Source organism: Aulostomus chinensis, chromosome 5, assembly GCF_037954235.1.
Source record: "Aulostomus chinensis isolate RoL2024-O1b breed Wild chromosome 5, RoL_Achi_v1.0, whole genome shotgun sequence".
NCBI classification, from domain to species: Eukaryota; Metazoa; Chordata; class Actinopteri; order Syngnathiformes; family Aulostomidae; genus Aulostomus; species Aulostomus chinensis.
Genome location: NC_141324.1, coordinates 24,651,510 through 24,670,329, shown reverse-complemented (window position 1 = coordinate 24,670,329; position 18,820 = coordinate 24,651,510). Strand labels below are relative to the sequence as shown.

Here is an 18,820-nt window from a genome sequence, read left to right as displayed (position 1 = left end):
CCGTTGTTGCGGCCATTGCTTTGTTGTGATATCAGCAACCATCCCTGTTCAGCGAAGCGTGTGAAAATAAGATTGTTTTGCTACGATTACAACTGAAGCCTTCTAGTGTGCGTCTGCTCAGGCCCAACAATACAGCTTGAAAGTATATCACATTGAAAATTATCGTTATTTGCAAATTGTCTTATTCTTTAATAATGACCAGGACAAAAAAAATAAAAGGTGAATGTGTTGTTTGAACGTAAATACTTTTGGGCAGCGTGAATTGGAAAGTCACTGGTTCCTCCCCTGGCTCCTCCAGAGACTGTTAAGTGTTCCTGCGCGAACCCCTAATTGATTCTAGTGATCAGATTCACACCTTATATGGAAGCTTGAACTGGAGGATCCACCAGACAGAAGAAGCTTGGACCTGCTGGGTGTATTGGAGCGAGGGTGGGAACAGAGGAGAGAGTCATGTCTGGCAACACAAATGACTTCTGTCCTCTGCTCTGATGCTCTCTGTAGAGTCGGCAGAACTACTTCACACACTTGTGCCACCTCTTGTATGACGAGTGTGACTGACTTTTCTGCAGCCACGCGTGACAGAGAGCATTGTGATGCCTGGGACTTAAAGCCCAACTATGACCAGCACATGCCCCCCCCCCCCCCCCCCACTCCCAACTTTGGAAATCTGATATTTTCACAAAAAAAGTTTTAGAATATTTATGGGAAATGTGATGTGAGTTTCTAAGGTAAAAAAAACAACAACCTTAGACTGGAAACTGATGGGGGGGGGGGGGGCTGTACTGTAACTTGATGCAACAACCTGAAGACTTCATTCACAAACTATCTTTGGACAAATGTAGACAAGTTACAATTTGGCCTGTACTCAAGTTCCTAAAAAACCCCACACACACCAATAATGACTGACAGTTGATCTGATGCCTTTCCTAAAAATAAAAGCAACGGTCAGCACTGGCTGAGAAGCAGCGACCTCAATGTTTCTATACTTCTCTTCACCAGTGATAATAAGTCTGAGAGCGTGGCAAATCCGTGCATTTTTCCAAGCTCAGCGTCTGAACTCTTGCGTCGCTCACTGGTGCTCAAAAATTTTTTTTCACATTCCTGTAGTAATTTCACACATTTATGTGGCAGAACACTTGTCAAGTCCAATGGTGGTTAAATGTAGGCAATGCTATAACACCAGTGAGATGGACACAGTAGAGAAAATACATCAAACCTTCATACAAAACACTAATAATGACTTATATTTAAAGTGAAAGCAAATAGGAAGATGAAGATGGTGTTGCCTTGGACCAAACCAAACAGTGTCCTGTGTTTTAGAAATACAGCTGCGGTAACATTCATGTTGAACACATTGTAAACACCAATAACATGAGCTATGTTTGCATGATTTCAGCAATACCAGAAACACTATCAGGCTGCCGCTACGCAGGTGCACAACAAACTTTTACAAGTTTTCAACACGGCTCCATCAAACAGCAGCACACAAGATGAACCAAGCAGCTCATGCTATGAAAGATAAATCCAGTGCATGAGCATGAAAGCTGAACTGACAGATCTGCTGGGAAGACAGTAGCCACAATCGCTAGGAGATGAGAAGGTAGCAGGGCCTGCAAACCATCACTGGAGCGTAACCCAGTAATTGCACTGGCACACACTTCGAGAGCGGCGGTGTGGTCTTATCTTCAGGGCAGCCTGCCATCTCTGCCAATCAGTGTGAGTGGAGGGGGCAGGGTTGGGGTGGAGGGCTGGATGGGGAACTTCCTTCCGACTCCATTCATGCCATTGAGGCCACCTGCTGTGCCTGTCAAAGGCTAGAGTGAAGCTGGGAGGGAGAAAGAGCCATCTTCCAGCCATAAACACAGAGAAGCTCTTCTTGTTCTCTATGCCCACACTAGGGTGAACCACACCGCTGAGAGAGAAACTGAGAGAAGATTCTGCGTCTGTGGTGCCAATGTTTGAACTAAAAACTGTACTGACACTGGAGAGTCATTAGTGCCATGAGGACACTGGAGGAGTAATCGAGGATCCTTCATGCCTCCATTAAACTCAGCAGCACCACCTGTTAGGGTTCCTCAATTCTCTGCAGTCCAGCTGTGTGTGTGTGAGTGTGTGTGTGTGTGTGTGTGTGTGTAAGAGAGAGATAGACATGCCTGTCCAGCCAACTGGGACAGTACTAACAGAGGGATTACCAAGGGCCAGGATTACTGTGGCAATGGGAGTACGGAGACACAGGAACAGTGACTACATGCACTGACACACACCCAACACACCAGCAGCATTCCTGTACTTCCAGCCTTCTTATACACACATACAAAAAAACGTGTGCACATCACATGAAAAGGGTTAAATCTTGCATTAAGTTGAAAGGGGTCCTTCTGAAAACTGTTGTCATGCCACAGAGGCTGATTACAGCTGAGGCCTTGAACTGTGGGAGGAGATTTGAGTGCTTAAAACTTTGTTGCGTGGGAGGAACTCACAATTAAACCAAGGTTAACACTATATAGATGCCAGCTACAATACGTGGGAAATGGATTTGTTGTTACAACCAAAATCGGCGTAATCTGCACCATATAGCCTAGAGTCTTTCCTCCATGTTCCGTCTTGTACCACCTTATATAAAAAAGCTCCAGTCCTGGTTCCGGGTCAACTTGAAAGCACACTTGTATTACCATCAAACTGTCATGATGGATTTCTGAACTTTTTTGTGTTACCGGACAACCAGGCCTTGCTCACTCCTCCTCCAGGGTAAAATGTGACTTTCCTGGAGAGCACTGCTTACCTTTAACAGCGACCTCAACAGCGTTGTAGTTCGGCTACATGCGTCCTGTGCTCTTTCTATTTTTTTTTTCCACCCACGTTTTGTCTTTTCACGTCGTCAATCCGAAGTGGGAGCAGCCGACCCGAGCGGTCTCAAACGTGGAATCTCAGTCTTCCGTCTGTCCCATACCGATTAACTACTTCACCAGCCCAAAGTCCTCCACCGGGGTCCCGAATAGTCCTTCAAAAACGACAATATTCTTGTCAGTTGTCGAGGAAAGCTTAATACGGCGGTGTGGAAGCGCCCAAAAGCAGTAAAAATATCCAGAAATCACCGCCTGCTGATGGGTCAGTGTCGCCCTGGAAGACACACAACAATAGCCGGGCCAGAACGGAGGAACGGACGAGGCCAAAGAGGGAATCATGATGCGTTCAGGAACACAAATTAAACTCGTAATTTTCACTAATTCAGATTTTGTAACTTGGCGAAAAACAGAAAAAAAAGCAGTGTAGTTGCCAACGTTTCTAAAATCATGTTTGAGAATTTATATTCATTTTATTTCAATTAAAATTAAAGGTAAAGGAGAAAATGTCTTAATGCAGAGGTATATGATTCCCAGTATCCTTCCAATCTTCTTTTCCCAATTTCAAGGTTGAGAACCACTGAAACAGGCGGGGGTACGAAAGAGTGTTGTTCTGTATAGATGTGTTCATCACTTTTACATAGAACTGAACAGTATCCTATCCTTCCGGTTATTAACGTCATCATTATTATTATTATTATTATTATTATTATATCAAACGTAACATAAAACCGAAAGAAATTAAACTTCAGTTAAACATCGTATGTAATATCTTGAGATCACGAGTATCCAAGAACAGACAGCTTCATTTCATGCTACAGTGGTTCAAACGGAATTATTTGGTAATTTCCGGTAAACCCTGAACTCCTCATCGTCGGCAATTGAATGGTTTCCCGTAGTGTCCAATATGGCCGACTATACTGCCTCACATTGAAGAGACAAGGGGGGGAAAAAAAACACCATTTGGCTTCATACCAAATCGGCCTGACATAAATGTGTGTTGATATTTGTTACTCGGTTCAATGACCCTCATTGAAACTTTATGAACATGCTAAAGTATTGTTTGACACTGGACCTGATACAGTTTACGAGCATTTGGCGCCCTCTATTTATAAAAAGATAGGATTGCATTGTAAGCCTACAGTGCATAAACTTTAGCCTACATATTTAGTCAATTCCCCAATGTATTAAGTGGGATGTCAGGACGTGGGAGATCTAGTAGATAAGTGGATGACAGGTGAGGAAGTAGGTGAGAGCAGGTGTGCCAGTGGGAGGGGCTTAAGTAAGTCAAGCCCAAGCCTAAAGTGTGGTGGACCTCTTAGCCTGTACCTCCTGCTTGAAGCACACCCTAAGATTTTGGGTTAGAGCAATGTTGTTAGTTTTTTAAGTGTTGCACTTTGTCTTACTTTTAGGAAATCAGCCCTCCCTACTCAAGTATACAGTCTAAGGTAAGTCCTGATTTTATCCTAATGTCAGTATTGTCATTTTGCGATGACTTTTGATGTTTGTTTTTTTTAATGATAAGTAATCCAGACTATGTGAAATTGTCTAATTCAATATCTGATAATCCAGTATTGTACCTATTTCGTGCTACACGTTCAACTCTAGGTCTTATGTAATGGTTGTCTGTGACTGTTAGGTCTGACCTGTTCCTGTAGGACACACCCTTATGGCTGCCTGGGATGTGGGAATCAAAAAAATTCTGATTGTGAAATGTCTCGTGAGGAAATTGTGAAACTTGTTTGTCTTTTAATTCCAGTCAGGCGCCGGTTATTATCCATCAGAGAATGAGAGGCGAAAGAATATCTGTTATGAAACAAGTCCACAGAGGAGCCTAAAAACATGCGATTTGATTAGCTTTGAGTAGTTTGAGGGAATTGTTGCTTCTTTTCCTACTTTTTGAGAATCGAAAAGAAATAATTGGCTCAGGAAGAACAGTTTTCATGTATGTGGTGCTCTGTTGCAATGTAAAACAGCAATATTTAGCCAGCTAGGCTAAAAAGTTGAGTAATCATCTCATAAGCAGAACTGTTAGTGAGGAGGGACAGGGGGCGCCTCATTCTAAGCTTCATCTCAGGGGAGGCCCGCCATCTCAGATTTTGAGGGCTGGTATCACATTCTTTGAAGTAAGAGAACCTCTTCTCTGTGCTCCTTGAACATCTGATTTGAAGAGGCTGGTGTGTGTGTGTGTGTGAGGATGACTTTTGAAATCAAGCGGCCTGGAAGCCAAATCCTGGTCCGGTGTTCAGCCCAGATCAGTGTGATGTGGAAGCATGAGAGGGAACTTCTTGTTCAGTAGGACGCCTCTCGTCCGCAACTTGTAAAACTAAAAACAAATATTGGCAAGTATCATATGTTCTGGAATTTTTTCACGAGTAGGAAATATGGACCTGTTGAACTCTGAAGGATTTTAATGTTTGATATTTGTTGTCTGTAACATCAGAAAAATGGCGATCCAGGGGCCGTTTGATGAGATCACAGTTGATTTAATTTTAACTCTTTTCCTCCTTTAAGATACATTTATTCTTACTTTGGCAGCTTGGAGTTTTGGTCATGCATGTACGTGTTTGTGTGTTTAATCTTAAGTGCCACGTTAGCACAAAAAAAACAACCTCTCATGAGCATTTAAGTTGTTTTCTACTGAGTCTGAGCTGCACAGACTGAAACAGTCAGACTGCTCCTCTTATCAGAATGTTCATCAGACCCCAAAACGGCCTTTTGTTGTTGTTCGATGTGATGAGGCGCCTGGGTGATGCGGTGAGGTTGCAAACAGCTCGCATCTGCAGACGCTGACAACGATAAGCCGCGCACCCGCGGGGTGTTGATCTTCACTCGAGGCGCTTCGGAAGTGATTTGCTGACCCCTAGTGACTGTGGATGCTTTGCACGCAGTCGACACTCAGTTTTACCTGGGGGCACGCACGCACGCTCACACACACACACACACACACACACACACACACACACACACACACACACACACACACACACACACACAAAACCCTCGCTTAACCATAATTTTAATTTATGTTCAATTCACACCTTTATTTTAGCCTGGAACTCTGATAGTACCAGTGCCGCTTAGGGCCGGTCTTTGGTCCCCATGAGGACTCGAGGTCCTGATAAGTTTAGTGTTTATACCAGAAAAGTTCTCCAATATGTAACATAAACCAGTACACACACAGAGATGGACTGCAGCGAATTGTGTTACCCAACAGAGACCCCATCGGCCATATCCTTTCCCTTGCCCCTAACTTTGACCAACACATGCCAAACCCTGATCCTCACCCTAACCAGACCCCCAACCCTCAATCCAAGTCTGGACCCTTACACAACCATTTGAAGTTCTTAGGCTCAGAATTTTGGCCGCTCAAAGCATATAGTGGGACACACACACACACACACACACACACACACACACACACACACACACACACACACATAGTGAGTATTCGTCATGGCATCATGCTGTTTTACACCAATCCTGGAAGCCTTGTCTCTTCGTCTGCTAAGAGCAGAGTGCAGATCTGGAGAGAAACGCATTCGCCCAAAATACGATTAATGCAAACACACACACACACACACACACACACACACACACACACACACACACACACACACACACACACAACCCAACACTTCTAGACTAACTTTCAACTGACGATGTAAAAATGTCCTCAAACTCGGGGTATAAAAGTCAAATTTAACCCCGTGAAGATAAAATACCTGTACACGAACGAAATCCGAGCCCTCGTCAGGGCTGAGGGGGAGCTTCTGATGTTCCTAATAAAGTCATGAATGACTAAATAAAAAGAGGTAGTTCAAATTAAGGTGGTAGTTGCATAATGTAGGTACCGCTGTTGGAGGGGCGGTGGCTGCAGACGATCGATTTAAAACGAGGGGATAAGTCCGTTCGGGTTTGGAAGACGATTCCTGACACCGACGGAAAATTAAAATTTTCTCTCATTTGAGTGAGTTTTACATTTTCAGGTCAATAAGACACGCGAAAAAAAACGATTCCAATCACCTGAAGTTACACGCCTCCATCGCGTATTTTGTTGGAACATGTTCTTGTTTACCTCAGGATGACCCAACCTAAGTGAAGCTTTACTCATATTTTCCTTTTCCCCCTCTGGGCGCACTGCTGACGACAGAACCTGCAGCGGATCTCTGCATGTTTCTCTTCTCGCCTCATGATGGCGCCTTTCCCCCAGACTACCGAGCTCCTGCTCTGAACCAGGTCTAATATTAGTAGTCTGTTCCAGATAGAGCTTATGGGGTTTAAGTTGTTCTCTTCTTACGAATCACGCCCCGTGAAGAAGATGAAGAAGAAGAAGGAGAAGTTGAGGATAGGCCCCTCTGGCAGTGACTGGCTTTGCTCGTCATATCGCGTCAGAGTAAACACGCCGCTGACGTGAATGTCTCTTCTGGAAAACTCTTGAGGTGTTTGCTGAGCTATAGGCGTGATTCACAGGATCCAGAGGTCTGGTGACTTCCAGACTATGACTTTGGTGAGGGCTAATAAGTTAATCGAATTGTTCGATGAGCACCTTCTCGTGTGTCACTTGCAGCAGGAGGAGCCCGGTAATCGTCGTGATTTTACAGCAAATATTAAGAAACCTATTACAAGTTCGATGACGAAAATGGAAAAAAAAAACGAGAGAGAGAGAGAGAGAGAGAGAGAGAGAGAGAGAGAGAGAGAGAGATTCATCCGTTCAGGAGGTTTTAGTTGGGAAACGACAGGATCAACCGCTGCATGGTTACGAGAAAGAGCCGTTTCCTGAATTTAATTCGTTTTGACAAATCAATCAGCAACTTATGAAGATACAGACAATTTGGATAAAATGACTGAATGGTTTATAAAGCCACGCAGACTCTTGGTAATCTGTAGCCACATCCTGCGTCACAGGCCGTGTTCAAATCACATTAGACGTCCCTCGTTTATTCCAACAATCTAAGGGTTAGGCCGAGGCCTGAGAGCTGTCATTGCATGACCATTAAAGCCACCCCCCCCCACACACACACACACACCCTTAATATCCACGAGACAATTATTGGAAATGATTAGAAAAGTGACTGTAAATTCAAAAAGCCGCAATTTGAGAGGATTCATTTCAGCACCGGACAGCTCCTGCGTCCCCAGAGGCCTTGAACTTGGTCCGGTGGAAGCCTGATCCCACTTCCATCAAAGCCTCCAAGTTACATGAAACCACGAGCATCATCATCATCATCACCATCAGAAGCAGCAGCAGCAGCAGAGATGATCATTTCCCAGCTCGGTCATAATCATAAAAGCCTAATTGAACCTATTGATGACGCGTGGTCGCGGTAAGGGGAGCTATTGATCAGAATTCAACCTCCATGAATTCATTCATTTCTGGTTTAAACACAAGAAGAAAGTTTGGAAGTAAACTTCCATCTTAGAAGGGTGGTGGTGGGTGGGTGGAGGGGGTCTGACGAATGCATCGAAGAGGAAGGAACTGTACCATTATATTCCGGGAGGAAGACTTGATGACGTCTATAGCATCCTTAATGTGACTTATTGGAGGGAGGGAGGAGGAGGAGGGGGCAAGGCTTGGAATACTTCGATAAAAATCCAAGGCAATCACAGCACAGGACAAAAGTTTAGAGCAAAGATATGTAGAGGGACACACGGCGCACTTCCCCCACCGAGTTTGGCTGAGTCCTTTTAATTGTGTATAAAAGTGAGATCGGCTGAACTGAGGGCAACATAAGGAGACGACGAGGCGCTTCAGCCAGCAAAGAAGTGCCGTGAGAAAGATACCATCTCTCTCTCTCTCTCTCTCACTCACACTAACAGCCGCGCCCGGATCACATCCTCCCGCTCAGCTCTCCCTGCTCCCCTGCTATAGGTATGTCAAACACCGGCGGATTCGCCTAAAACTCGGGAGAAATTCATTGCTGGAGGTCAAGACAATGGAAGTTTTTCTTTTTTCTTCTTCTTCTTCTTTTTTTCTACGCTGCATGGAGATCCGCTGTTTTGATTACTTTGGCGCTGCATGCAAAAAACAAAAAACAAAAAACAAAAAAAAAGAGAAAGGATTCGATGTATTTGAAAGAAATTGGATGAATCTAACAGACGTGTTTTGGCTTTGGTGTAAACGGACGGCTGTGTTTATCCAGACAGAATCCGACAAATCAGCTTCTCAGTTTAGCGCAAACTGAATTTCCTAGAACAAAGAAAAAAAAAAGAGAGCATGTTTTTCTTTTTCTTTTTTGTCTGTATAGAAGAGAGACTAACCCGTTAAATGTTTCTTTTTTTTCCTTCATTTTCTAACAGCATGGCCAGTTCGAGTAAAGCGACTTTAATCTTGCTCATCTACGGAATCTTAATGCACTACAGCGTCTTCTGCACACCTATCGGACTAAGTTACCCTAAGATTAGGTAGGTGTACGAGCTTGATGCATCTGTGTAACCATGTCCTGGCTGCTTTGTTAACAATCCACCTTCAACCTGCAGAATATTTGATGTACAGCACTGTGTTATCTGATTTAACCGTTATGATTCATGCAATAACCCCCCCCCCCTCCAAAAAAAAAACCGTGAGAAAATTGCGGAAAAACTATTCCTGTCATTTCGTATCAGTAGAATTAATGTAACACGGTGAAGAATAAAGTAATTTTTGCAGGTGTACGTGCAAGTCTTGTGTGGAAAATGGTTATGGAAATTGCGTAAAGGTATCTGTCCGGTGGGACGGTTCAAAGAACTCCCCGGATTAAAAATGAGAGTGCAGTCGGTGCAACGGATAGCCCCTGGGATGACGTCACCAAGGAGAGGAGAGGCGAAGCCAATAGGAAGCCTCCATCCATTTAAGATTTCTTCTTTTTTTTTTCTCTCTTGACAAGTATCCATAATTTGGGCGTGGCTCTTATTGATTTTAAAGTCCCGCTGCTAATTGCGGAATTCTTTGAATACGTTGTTGTTGTTTGTTTGTTTGTTTGTTGTTGTTGTTTTTGTTTGGCTGCTCTCCGAAACTTAAGATGAGAATTTTCACACTTAATGTTTCGACGTTTTAATAATTAATGAGGCTCGCGGCCATTGTTGAGGCAGCAGTATCAAGTTGGAATCAAACGGGACGATTTTTGCTGTGAAAAAAAAAGGTATTTAAAGAATAAAAATATGATGACGTCTGTAGAACATGGGCAGGTTTAAGTTAATATCAATATATATCAAATTATTTATTTTCTGCATTTATTTTATTTTAAATCCCCCCCCCGCCCAGATTAATGGATTAGTTTTCTGCACTCATCTCCAGAGCATTCTAACCTCCCACTGATTTATTTCAGAAGCAGATAGAGAAATATTGGCAGTCTTTGACTCCTGCGTCCCACCGCTTGAGGACGGATCCCCGAATGTGACGATTCTTCCTCTCCCTTTGCAGACTTGAAAACAACGCCTTCGATGAAGATGGGAATTCATTATCCGACATGGGTTTTGATAGCGATCAGATTGCTATACGAAGCGCGCCATCCTTAAACGACGACGCCTACACGCTGTACTACCCACCCGAGAAAAGGTAAATGTGCCTTTTTTCTTAAAAAAAAAACAAAAAACAAAAAAACAATCGCGGCTCAAGCTGCGGTGAATTCTGACTTTAGTTTGCGATGATTTTTTTTCCTGCTTTTTTTTTTTTTTCCAGAGTTCCTCATGTTATTTGTCCAGTGTTATTTTCATACCGAGTAGCCTAAAATGTTGATTTGATAATAATCCAAATAAGGGGGGGGGGGGGGGGGTGGTGTTAGGGATGTGTGTGTGTGTGTGTGTGTGGGGGGGTGATACTGGGAGGGGAGCTTGTGTGAAAAGGCTCGGATGTGAATCGCACCTGATGTGATACTGCACACATGTGGGTGGTGGTGGTGGTGGTGGTGGGGAGGAGGGGGACATTTTAGGCTACTTCTGACCATTTTGTCTGCGCTTTTTTTCTTTTTTTTTTTGGTTTAGCCACTGATGGTCTATATGTGTTTTGGCGTTTTATCATCTCAGAGCAGAAAGGCATGCTGAGGAAGAATTAGATAGAGCCTTGAGGGAGCTCCTGGGTCAGTTAACAACGAGACATTATCTGCATTCTCTGATGACAATTCGTGCAGGGTAAGGGCATTTCTTATACGCGTTTACCTGCAGTCATCACCTCTATGTTCAGGCTGCTGCATCACCGTCTCCCTCATTTTAATGTGCGTGCATTATTTATTGATTTATTTTTTCTTCTCTAAAAATAAGACATTTTCATCCCATATTTTGTTATTGTGACGCTAAAACCTGATATAAAATGCGTATTTATTTGTGATTGATCCATAAATTGATTTTGTTTGCCCCCCCCCCTCCTGCACAAACGAAATCAATTTTAAAAAAAAAATCATGCGTCAGAATATGTAATGGGCTGCAAATGAATAATTTATGTTCTCAAAATTCGCTTTAAATCACAGTTTCTTTTTCTCCCAAAAAGAAAAAGAAAAGGCCAATAAATGCATTATTAATGCAGGCAACTTTGCATCAAGCTAAAACGATTATGTATATATATTTCAATAAAAAGAGCTCGCAGATTTAACTGTTTTTGTGTGTGTGTGTGTGTGTGTGTCTCTTGTTCTTGTTTTTTTTTTTCCCCCCTTTCTAGTGAAGACAACAGCATCGAGGAGGATTCAGAGCCCATATCCAAAAGACATTCAGATGGGATCTTCACCGACAGCTACAGTCGCTATAGAAAGCAGATGGCGGTGCAGAAATACCTGGCAGCGGTTCTGGGAAGAAGGTACAGACAGAGAGTTAGGAATAAAGGACGCCGACTTGCCTATTTGTAGCGTTGTTAAAGCGCCCAAACTGCCCTCTTGTGTATATACATCCAGTCGTTAAATCAGTCATTCAGATATATCTGACCAACCAGTGGATTGCGCCTGTGTTCTTTCAACATGTATTTATGTATGAAGTAAAGCCATTAAAATGAATATTTTAATAATAATATGTTTTTTTTCTTTTTGTACAAAAGCACTTGATACCGCACAGTTGTGGACCAATATTTTAATTTCATGTTTTAAGATGTTGAAAACAAAACAAAATGACAAAAAATATCTATCTATATCTATCTATCCATATCTATCTATCTATATCTATATCTATACCTGCTGATATAGATATACATAAATGGAAGGAATTAGAATTAAAAAAAAAAGATAATTGTGCACCTTCAACGTTATGCGCTTGAAATCTATAAAGGTCATCTACATATGCAGAAAATAAATAGATTTTAAAAAGACAATCAAAGTATTGAATGTTATACTTATTTTTGTAACCAACGTTATATTTTTTTAGTGTTGTTTGTTTTCCAAACAGGCCCAAAGAAGCAGTGAGCATGCTATGTGAGGCAAGTCCAGCTTATTCTAAATGATAGATGTTGCCCTTCTACTCGCTCCCTTAATGGGGGCTCAGTGGGTTTGTGGAGCTTGCTGACCCTTCAGGGGATTTCAGATGGCTTTCCTCGTACAACCTCTTATTTGATGGATTGACTCGCAGTCATTCGTGTCACTGGTGGTAAAAATCCAAGGCTCTTTTAAATAGAAATTTGCGTCTGCAAGTGCATCTCGGTAGATGGGATGCACTCAAGTTTTCTTTTGAAAGTTTTGCGGCGATCACTGCTTGCTCACTTGCCTCAAAAAGTCACGTATACTGCAGGAGATCAACCCTGCCAGTTAGGACTGTAAAGAATGTTCCATATGTGTGTAATATGTACAGTATCCAGTTCACACAGTGCACATATTCATCTCCATGTTGTCTGTGTTCAGTCAACAGAATAATCTGGCAGAATGTGCTTCAACTGTTGATTGTATTTGAACAGAGTTTTTATCTATCTATATCTATATATCTATATCTATATAGATATATATCTATATCTATATCTATATAGATATATATCTATATCTATAGATATAGATATAGATATATATCTATATATCTATATCTATAGATATATAGATATCTATATCTATAGATATATAGATATCTATATATCTATATCTATATATCTATATCTATAGATATATAGATATCTATATCTATATATCTATATATATATATGGTCCAGAAAACATGAAGTTTTTTTCATATGAGATGAAGAGAAAAGTTAGCATCTAGAATATTTAACTCTTATTTCTTGGTGCAGTTGAACACCTTGCTAATTTTGCTTATAGGAACTGCATGCCTTTTTTTGGGGGGGGATTTTTTTTTTTTTTTTTTTTTAGGAAGATGTGGGTTCTGTTAGAGCCAACATCAACACAGCTTCCCCCCTCAGATGGAGTTGGTCATGTGGACAAGGAGGGCTAGAAGTGGTGAAACTGGTACTGCACTGAATTTTTTATCCCCCCCCCCGACATTGTTAATATCATAAGCAGAAAAAACAAAAACACTGGAGCCCATTTTGCTTCTTGCCTTTAGTCCTGGTAGCAGTTTTAAAGATTCTTTTGCTTCTAGATTGCCGTGTTGAAATGTTGATTTGACAGTGCTGTGGCTCATTTTTACTGCTGTGTTTGATGTCTATGAGCAGTGAGGATGAGACGGAGGGTTGTGCTGGGTGAGAACAGGAGGTTTGTGTGGACAGAGATCAGGAAACAAAGGGAGAGCAGAACAGCAACATTTAAGAGCAAGGTTGCAGCCCCCACTGGCCAGAAAAAAAGGGTGGCACACCTGGATACAGAAATAACTCACCTGAGGAAGTGAGACTGGGGTCAATGAGGGAAATCAGTTGTTAAAATCCCTTGAATTTTGGGAGGGATATGAGAAGCTGGACCAGGCCTCTCACACTAGAATGGAGGTGGTTAAAATTCAGCCCTCCACCAAAGGGACCTTCCCATAATATTTTTTATATATATATATATATATATATATATATATATATATATATATATGCATCTCATCAGTGGCCTGTTTACCCCCTTAAAAAAACATTAAAATATTCAATTTGGCTAAATCCTACAGGCTTTGTGTGAATGTGTGTGCACGGATGTTTGCATATTTGTGCGCATTTCTGTGTAAGTGTGTGTGCAGTCAATGTTTGCGTGAACGAGTGAGACTGAACGCGCATGCGGAGGTGGAAACAGCTTCTGGCTTTGGTGCCTTGCTTCGACGTGAGAAAAATAAAAAAAATCGCCACAAGTGACAGATGGCAATTTTAGTGGCCCTACAATGCTGCAGTCCATTAGCTTACATTGAAACTTCCTTTTACTCTGTTTAATCGCTCGGCTCGGTCTGCCCCAAGACTAGTAGAATTAGGCTTTCTTTTTCAAGCATGACCAATGATTTATTGAGTAAAAAAAGAAAAAGAAAAAAAGAGTAGAATGTATATGTTGATGGAGCAGGCAGTGTGTGTTTGTGTGTGCGTGTGCGTGTGTGTGTACGTGTGCATGAGTCTGGGTTGTTCAGTGTCTGTGAGAGTTGTGAACTATGACCTGTGTTTGTTCATGTTGATTATAAGGTGTTGTTGATTATTTTGATATTGGTCAGTACTATCAATCAGAAAACAGTCCCCAAAACTATTATTTACACAGATGTGCAACACTATATACAATAAAATGGTTTCAGAAAATGACAGATGTTGTTCAGATCCTAGAAAATGCCTGTTGTTGATATTTCTGAAAGCGCCAAACGCCTTACTTCAATGTTTAATCTCTTATCTATCTGAAAACAATGTGTTTTAAAAGTGAACCTTAGTACAAGTGACATCGTTATCCACACAGAAGTCCTTATATGGGGTTTTACGTTTCTCAATGTTATCAAAGTGTTGTAAGATTTGTATGAATAAATTTTTGTAAACAACATTTTCTAATCAATGTCTAATCTTTGAAATACTTAATGTGGTGACACAGCCGATCAGGAAAGATAGCGAGATAGTTGTCACACATCTTGACTGGTGTCTTGTTTCTTTGTTTTCCCCCTCAAATTATATCCGAGTAGCTGAAAACTTCCTTCAGAAGTTACATGATCACACACTTTTGTCTGAGCACAGATGTGCTCATGAAACATACACAAACCTCAAGTCATATTACAGAAAACAAAGCGAAACATCAACGTTGCTGTTCTCCAGTGGGAAGTGATGACCTGAAGTCCTATCAAGTTAAATTTATCTCAAGAGAAATGAAACAACAAATCTCAGAAACTCACAGCCCCTGGGTGGAATTGGTCTACGAGAAGTGACATTTACATTGTATCACAACCAAAGTGAGGTGTACCACACATTCATGGTTTTAAAATTTCCTGGTACGGTTTATAAAATGAAAAAGAAAAAGCTTTAAATGCAACCAGCCATCTAAAATCTCCACTGAGCTCGACAAGAAAAGCCTCCTTCCTCGACTGAGCAGCAGAGCTCAGACAGATTCCCTCCCCCTGGAGCCGATCTCCTCACTCCATCCTTGGCCTTGGAAGTGCAGCTGTGTCCCACGGGAGAGGAGGATGGGTGTGGCAAAGGAGTGTGTCTGTGATCTGATCCTCATCAGCCAGGAGGAGAGAGAGAGAGAGGTGTGTGTGTGTGTGTGTGTGTGTGTGCGCACGCATACACCAGAGCACAAATAATCCAATCAGAGAAATGTTGCATGGCAACGGTTCACAAAGGGACATGGTTTATATATATGCACACAGCATGTATCCATCCATCTTTCCATTTTCTATACCATGCATCCCTGCTTATGAGAGGGGGGGTGCACCCTGGACGGGTCACCAGTCCGTCACAGGGCCATCAGGAGCAATTGGGGGCTCAGTCTCTTGCTCAAGGGTACTTGGACATGGTCACCAGGGGAAGGGAGGATCGAACCAGCGACCCTTTGGTTGCTAGACGGCCACTCTACCTATACTACTATCTATATATCTATACATATATGTGTGTATGTATACATATACACAAACATGTATATATGTATGTATATGTGTTTGTGTATATATATACATACACACACAGATATATATATATATATACACACAACCTGGTTTTATATATATATATATATATATGTGTGTGTGTGTGTGTGTGTGTGTGTGTGTGTGTGTAAACATGGATATTTATCTATATATATTTCTGTGTGGAAAGGCTGTGGGTGAAAGCACTTGTGAAAGTGAGTGAGTTTCACTACACAAGCAATTCTTGAGCATGTTTTCCATTTTGGTTTTCCATTAAACCTTACATTTGTGGTCCCACCCTGCATGAGACAGCATGAATACACCGTATCCCCCTCACAGATACTGAAATAACGCTGCACAGACGAGCGCAGGTGATAAATATGATTAATAAAATTCAACCAATGATTTAGCCACAAAAAACAACTGCCTCACACTCACATTCAAAACATACATCTCTGTTGCTTCCCTGAAGACTTTGATTCACGGGAGTTGCCCTGTTGCTATGAAAGGCTGACGGATCGTCGATTGTCAAGGTTTGAGCCTCGTGTGTGATATATAGGACATCTCCATTCTTTATTTATCCGTCCCTCGCTCCCTCCCTCACCCTTTGCCTCCTCCTCAGCTGTCAAGAAGCAAATCAGCCTTTTGGCAAAGACGGAGATTCCTAGATTTCTCCTGTGACATTTTGGGGTTCGGAAAAAGATGCATGAACCCAAATGAACATAAAATATATTCATTACCAAATTGATTGAAACATTGATATTCGCGCCATCGCATGCCTACAAGTAGCTATTGAGACAAATGCTCCAATTGTTTACGCAGCAGTCGACGTCTCAAGATAACCCACCCTGAACCAATTTGTAAATCATGTACATTAACGCCTGAATCAATAAGACAATGTCTCCTCCTTCCTCATGGCCCTGCATAAATGCCCCTCTGTGGCGTGCATCACTCCACATCTTATCTCTCTATTAGCATCCTCAAGCTGTTTCACCATTCAAGAGTTGCATCCCTGGCTCGTATTCTTGGAGGGAAAAAATGGGAACATATCCTAAAATTAGAGCTGCAGCAACATCCTGTTTGAAATCATCCACATAACCTTCCTGCTGCCCCGTGATGCCTCTAGACATGTCTTAATCATGAGTAAGGTGTTACGGGGGGAGGTTGTGTGCAGGGCTTTTCCAGTGGGGATACCCCCCACCTCCCCACCTCAGGGCCACAGCCACACCCAGCTCCCTTTGTCCCATGTGTCTGATGAGTGTGTGAAATGTGTATGCATGTGTACCACTGATTTATGGCTTGCACGATGAACCTTTTTGCATTTCCTTTTCTCCTCACAACACAAACACTGCCCCCCCCCGCCCCCCACCCCCTCCCCTTTCTTGCGTGTCAGGGTTAAGAATACAGTACTCACAGGAGACACAGCAATGATGCAATCACACTCTCCTCCCCTCTCCACTGAATCTCACCTCATGAATCATTCAGTGGTCAGCATTGAGGGGACAAGAAGGGCAGGTCTGGTCTGGTGATGTCTGCAATGAAACCCGTACAGCCTCCAGTACCTCCTCCCGCTAAAATCCCAGCTTGTAGTGGGTTCTGTCGCATGTACCATTAAGCAGGAGGCACTCTGGAGTGAACAGGAACCCCTCTGGGAACAGCAATAGAGGAAGGAAAGAACAGCAGATATGAGCAAGGGTTTGTGGGCATGGATCGCTGATTAAGAGTTAGGGGGAAACCCTCTGGTGCTTTGGTAGTTTTCATCCTCACCAGGTGGCCAGAACATTTCAGAAAGACCTTCTAATTGGCCATTTCAGCCTCTCTGTTTTATTTCCGGTCTTGACTTGTGAGTTGATTGAACCTTTTTGCCACTTTTTTTTTTTTATATCGTTACATGTATGTTCAAAGCTTGTCAGACCCACAGCAACCAACAAGTAGAAGAACATTTAGATGGAACCCATTGTTCCCTCCACTGATAGTCTGTTGTCATGGCTGCGGTAAAGTGGGGGAGATTACATTGCAGTTGAAAGTTGCAAAAATTTTGAATGTAACGTCAACTCAAAGTAGTCCAGTCCAGACCAATCACTGCTGAGTCCCTGCTCACAACTACCTACCAGTCCACAGGGGGTCCAAGTAAGAGGGGTTACATGGCAAAAACACATTTTTGGCACCTTTCTTAAGTCATACATCTAGTTACATTTAGAAAAAACAGGATTGCACCATAGCCTCTAACTACCACATAGCAACCACCTGTGAGCTAACGTTCATTACTCCATTTGGGCCAAGTGCGAATGGGCTCTATGGTCCACCAATGATGCAAAATGCTACTTATTTCTCTACCCAGAGCAGCCCTGAGAGAAGTCCTGCAGGGGGATATTCCTTTTGTCTAAATACACTCAAAAGATGCAAACTGTACGAAAACAGCTTAAGGAGCTCCTGCGGTGGAAAACTGCCTTTTGATTAATCATGAGTAACCAGAAACTGTATGGCCATGAAGGGAACGACCATCTCTCATCAGCCATTTTTTTTTTGTTTCATCTTCATCTCTCATCTTTTCTCTGCAGTCTCCAAGCAAAAATATAAAATATACAACATTCAGAGACAAAGTATGCTCTAGATAGCACATGGAGTGTTTAGTGGAAGGAGTTTGAAACGGTGGGGGTAGTGCTGTGCACATCTCAAGCCCACTCCCCGACACCTTACATAATGTTCAACTGGTAGCTCGCACCCATAGGTTTTAGCATCCTTACTAGCACGTCTGCTTCCCATGCTGCAGTCCAGTGTTGGAGTCCAACATCAGACAGTGATTGTCTGTACAACAAGGGTAAGCTTTAACACAAAAAGATACAAATGTCCATTGATTGTGGCACAACAAGATAGATAAGATAAGATAAGATGAATTAAGATGAGATAAGATAAGACGAGATAAGATTGAATACAGGACAAGATATGATAAAGGGATGCGCAAAGAACCAGACTGCAACCAGACAATGTATTTCTGTGCTGCTACTGGCATGCATTTAGCAAATAGAAACTATACAATGGTGCATTTTTTAAGGACTTTGCAACTTTATCTAACTATTTGA

General features: G+C 42.2%; 2 protein-coding genes across 4 annotated transcripts in view; one reads left to right on the top strand and one right to left on the bottom strand.

The window, feature by feature from the left end:
* Window positions 1-18,820, bottom strand: part of yes1 (YES proto-oncogene 1, Src family tyrosine kinase) — a 120,712-nt gene that overhangs the window by 22,078 nt on the left and 79,814 nt on the right. Inside the window, exon 1 of one of the 2 annotated variants that reach the window (XM_086204112.1) lies at window positions 2,783-3,181. The exons of the other annotated variant lie outside the window; for it this stretch is intronic. The gene's annotated coding sequence lies outside the window, so the exon portion shown is untranslated. Of the gene's footprint in view, window positions 1-2,782; window positions 3,182-18,820 lie in introns of those variants that run through there. 2 annotated transcript variants of the gene reach the window in all.
* Window positions 8,430-11,810, top strand: adcyap1b (adenylate cyclase activating polypeptide 1b). Of its 2 annotated transcripts, XM_086204110.1 has the most exons (5): window positions 8,430-8,715; window positions 9,144-9,248; window positions 10,246-10,380; window positions 10,848-10,952; window positions 11,476-11,810. In XM_086204110.1, exons 2-5 carry the CDS (start codon window positions 9,145-9,147, stop codon window positions 11,657-11,659), a joined length of 528 nt encoding a protein of 175 aa, XP_086060236.1. In that variant the 5' UTR covers window positions 8,430-8,715; window position 9,144; the 3' UTR covers window positions 11,660-11,810. The 2 variants fall into 2 exon arrangements, with proteins under 2 accessions (XP_086060236.1, XP_086060237.1); XM_086204111.1 differs by lacking the exon at window positions 10,848-10,952 and having other exon boundaries at window positions 8,436-8,715.

Excerpts from the sequence above, each read along its gene's own strand:
- adcyap1b (XM_086204110.1), top strand. The coding sequence starts at position 9,145 with ATGGCCAGTTCGAGTAAAGCGACTTTAATCTTGCTCATCTACGGAATC. Across the intron at positions 9,249-10,245 it reads CTAAGTTACCCTAAGATTAG|ACTTGAAAACAACGCCTTCG; the intron begins GTAGGTGTACGA and ends CTCCCTTTGCAG. Across the intron at positions 10,381-10,847 it reads TACTACCCACCCGAGAAAAG|AGCAGAAAGGCATGCTGAGG; the intron begins GTAAATGTGCCT and ends TTATCATCTCAG.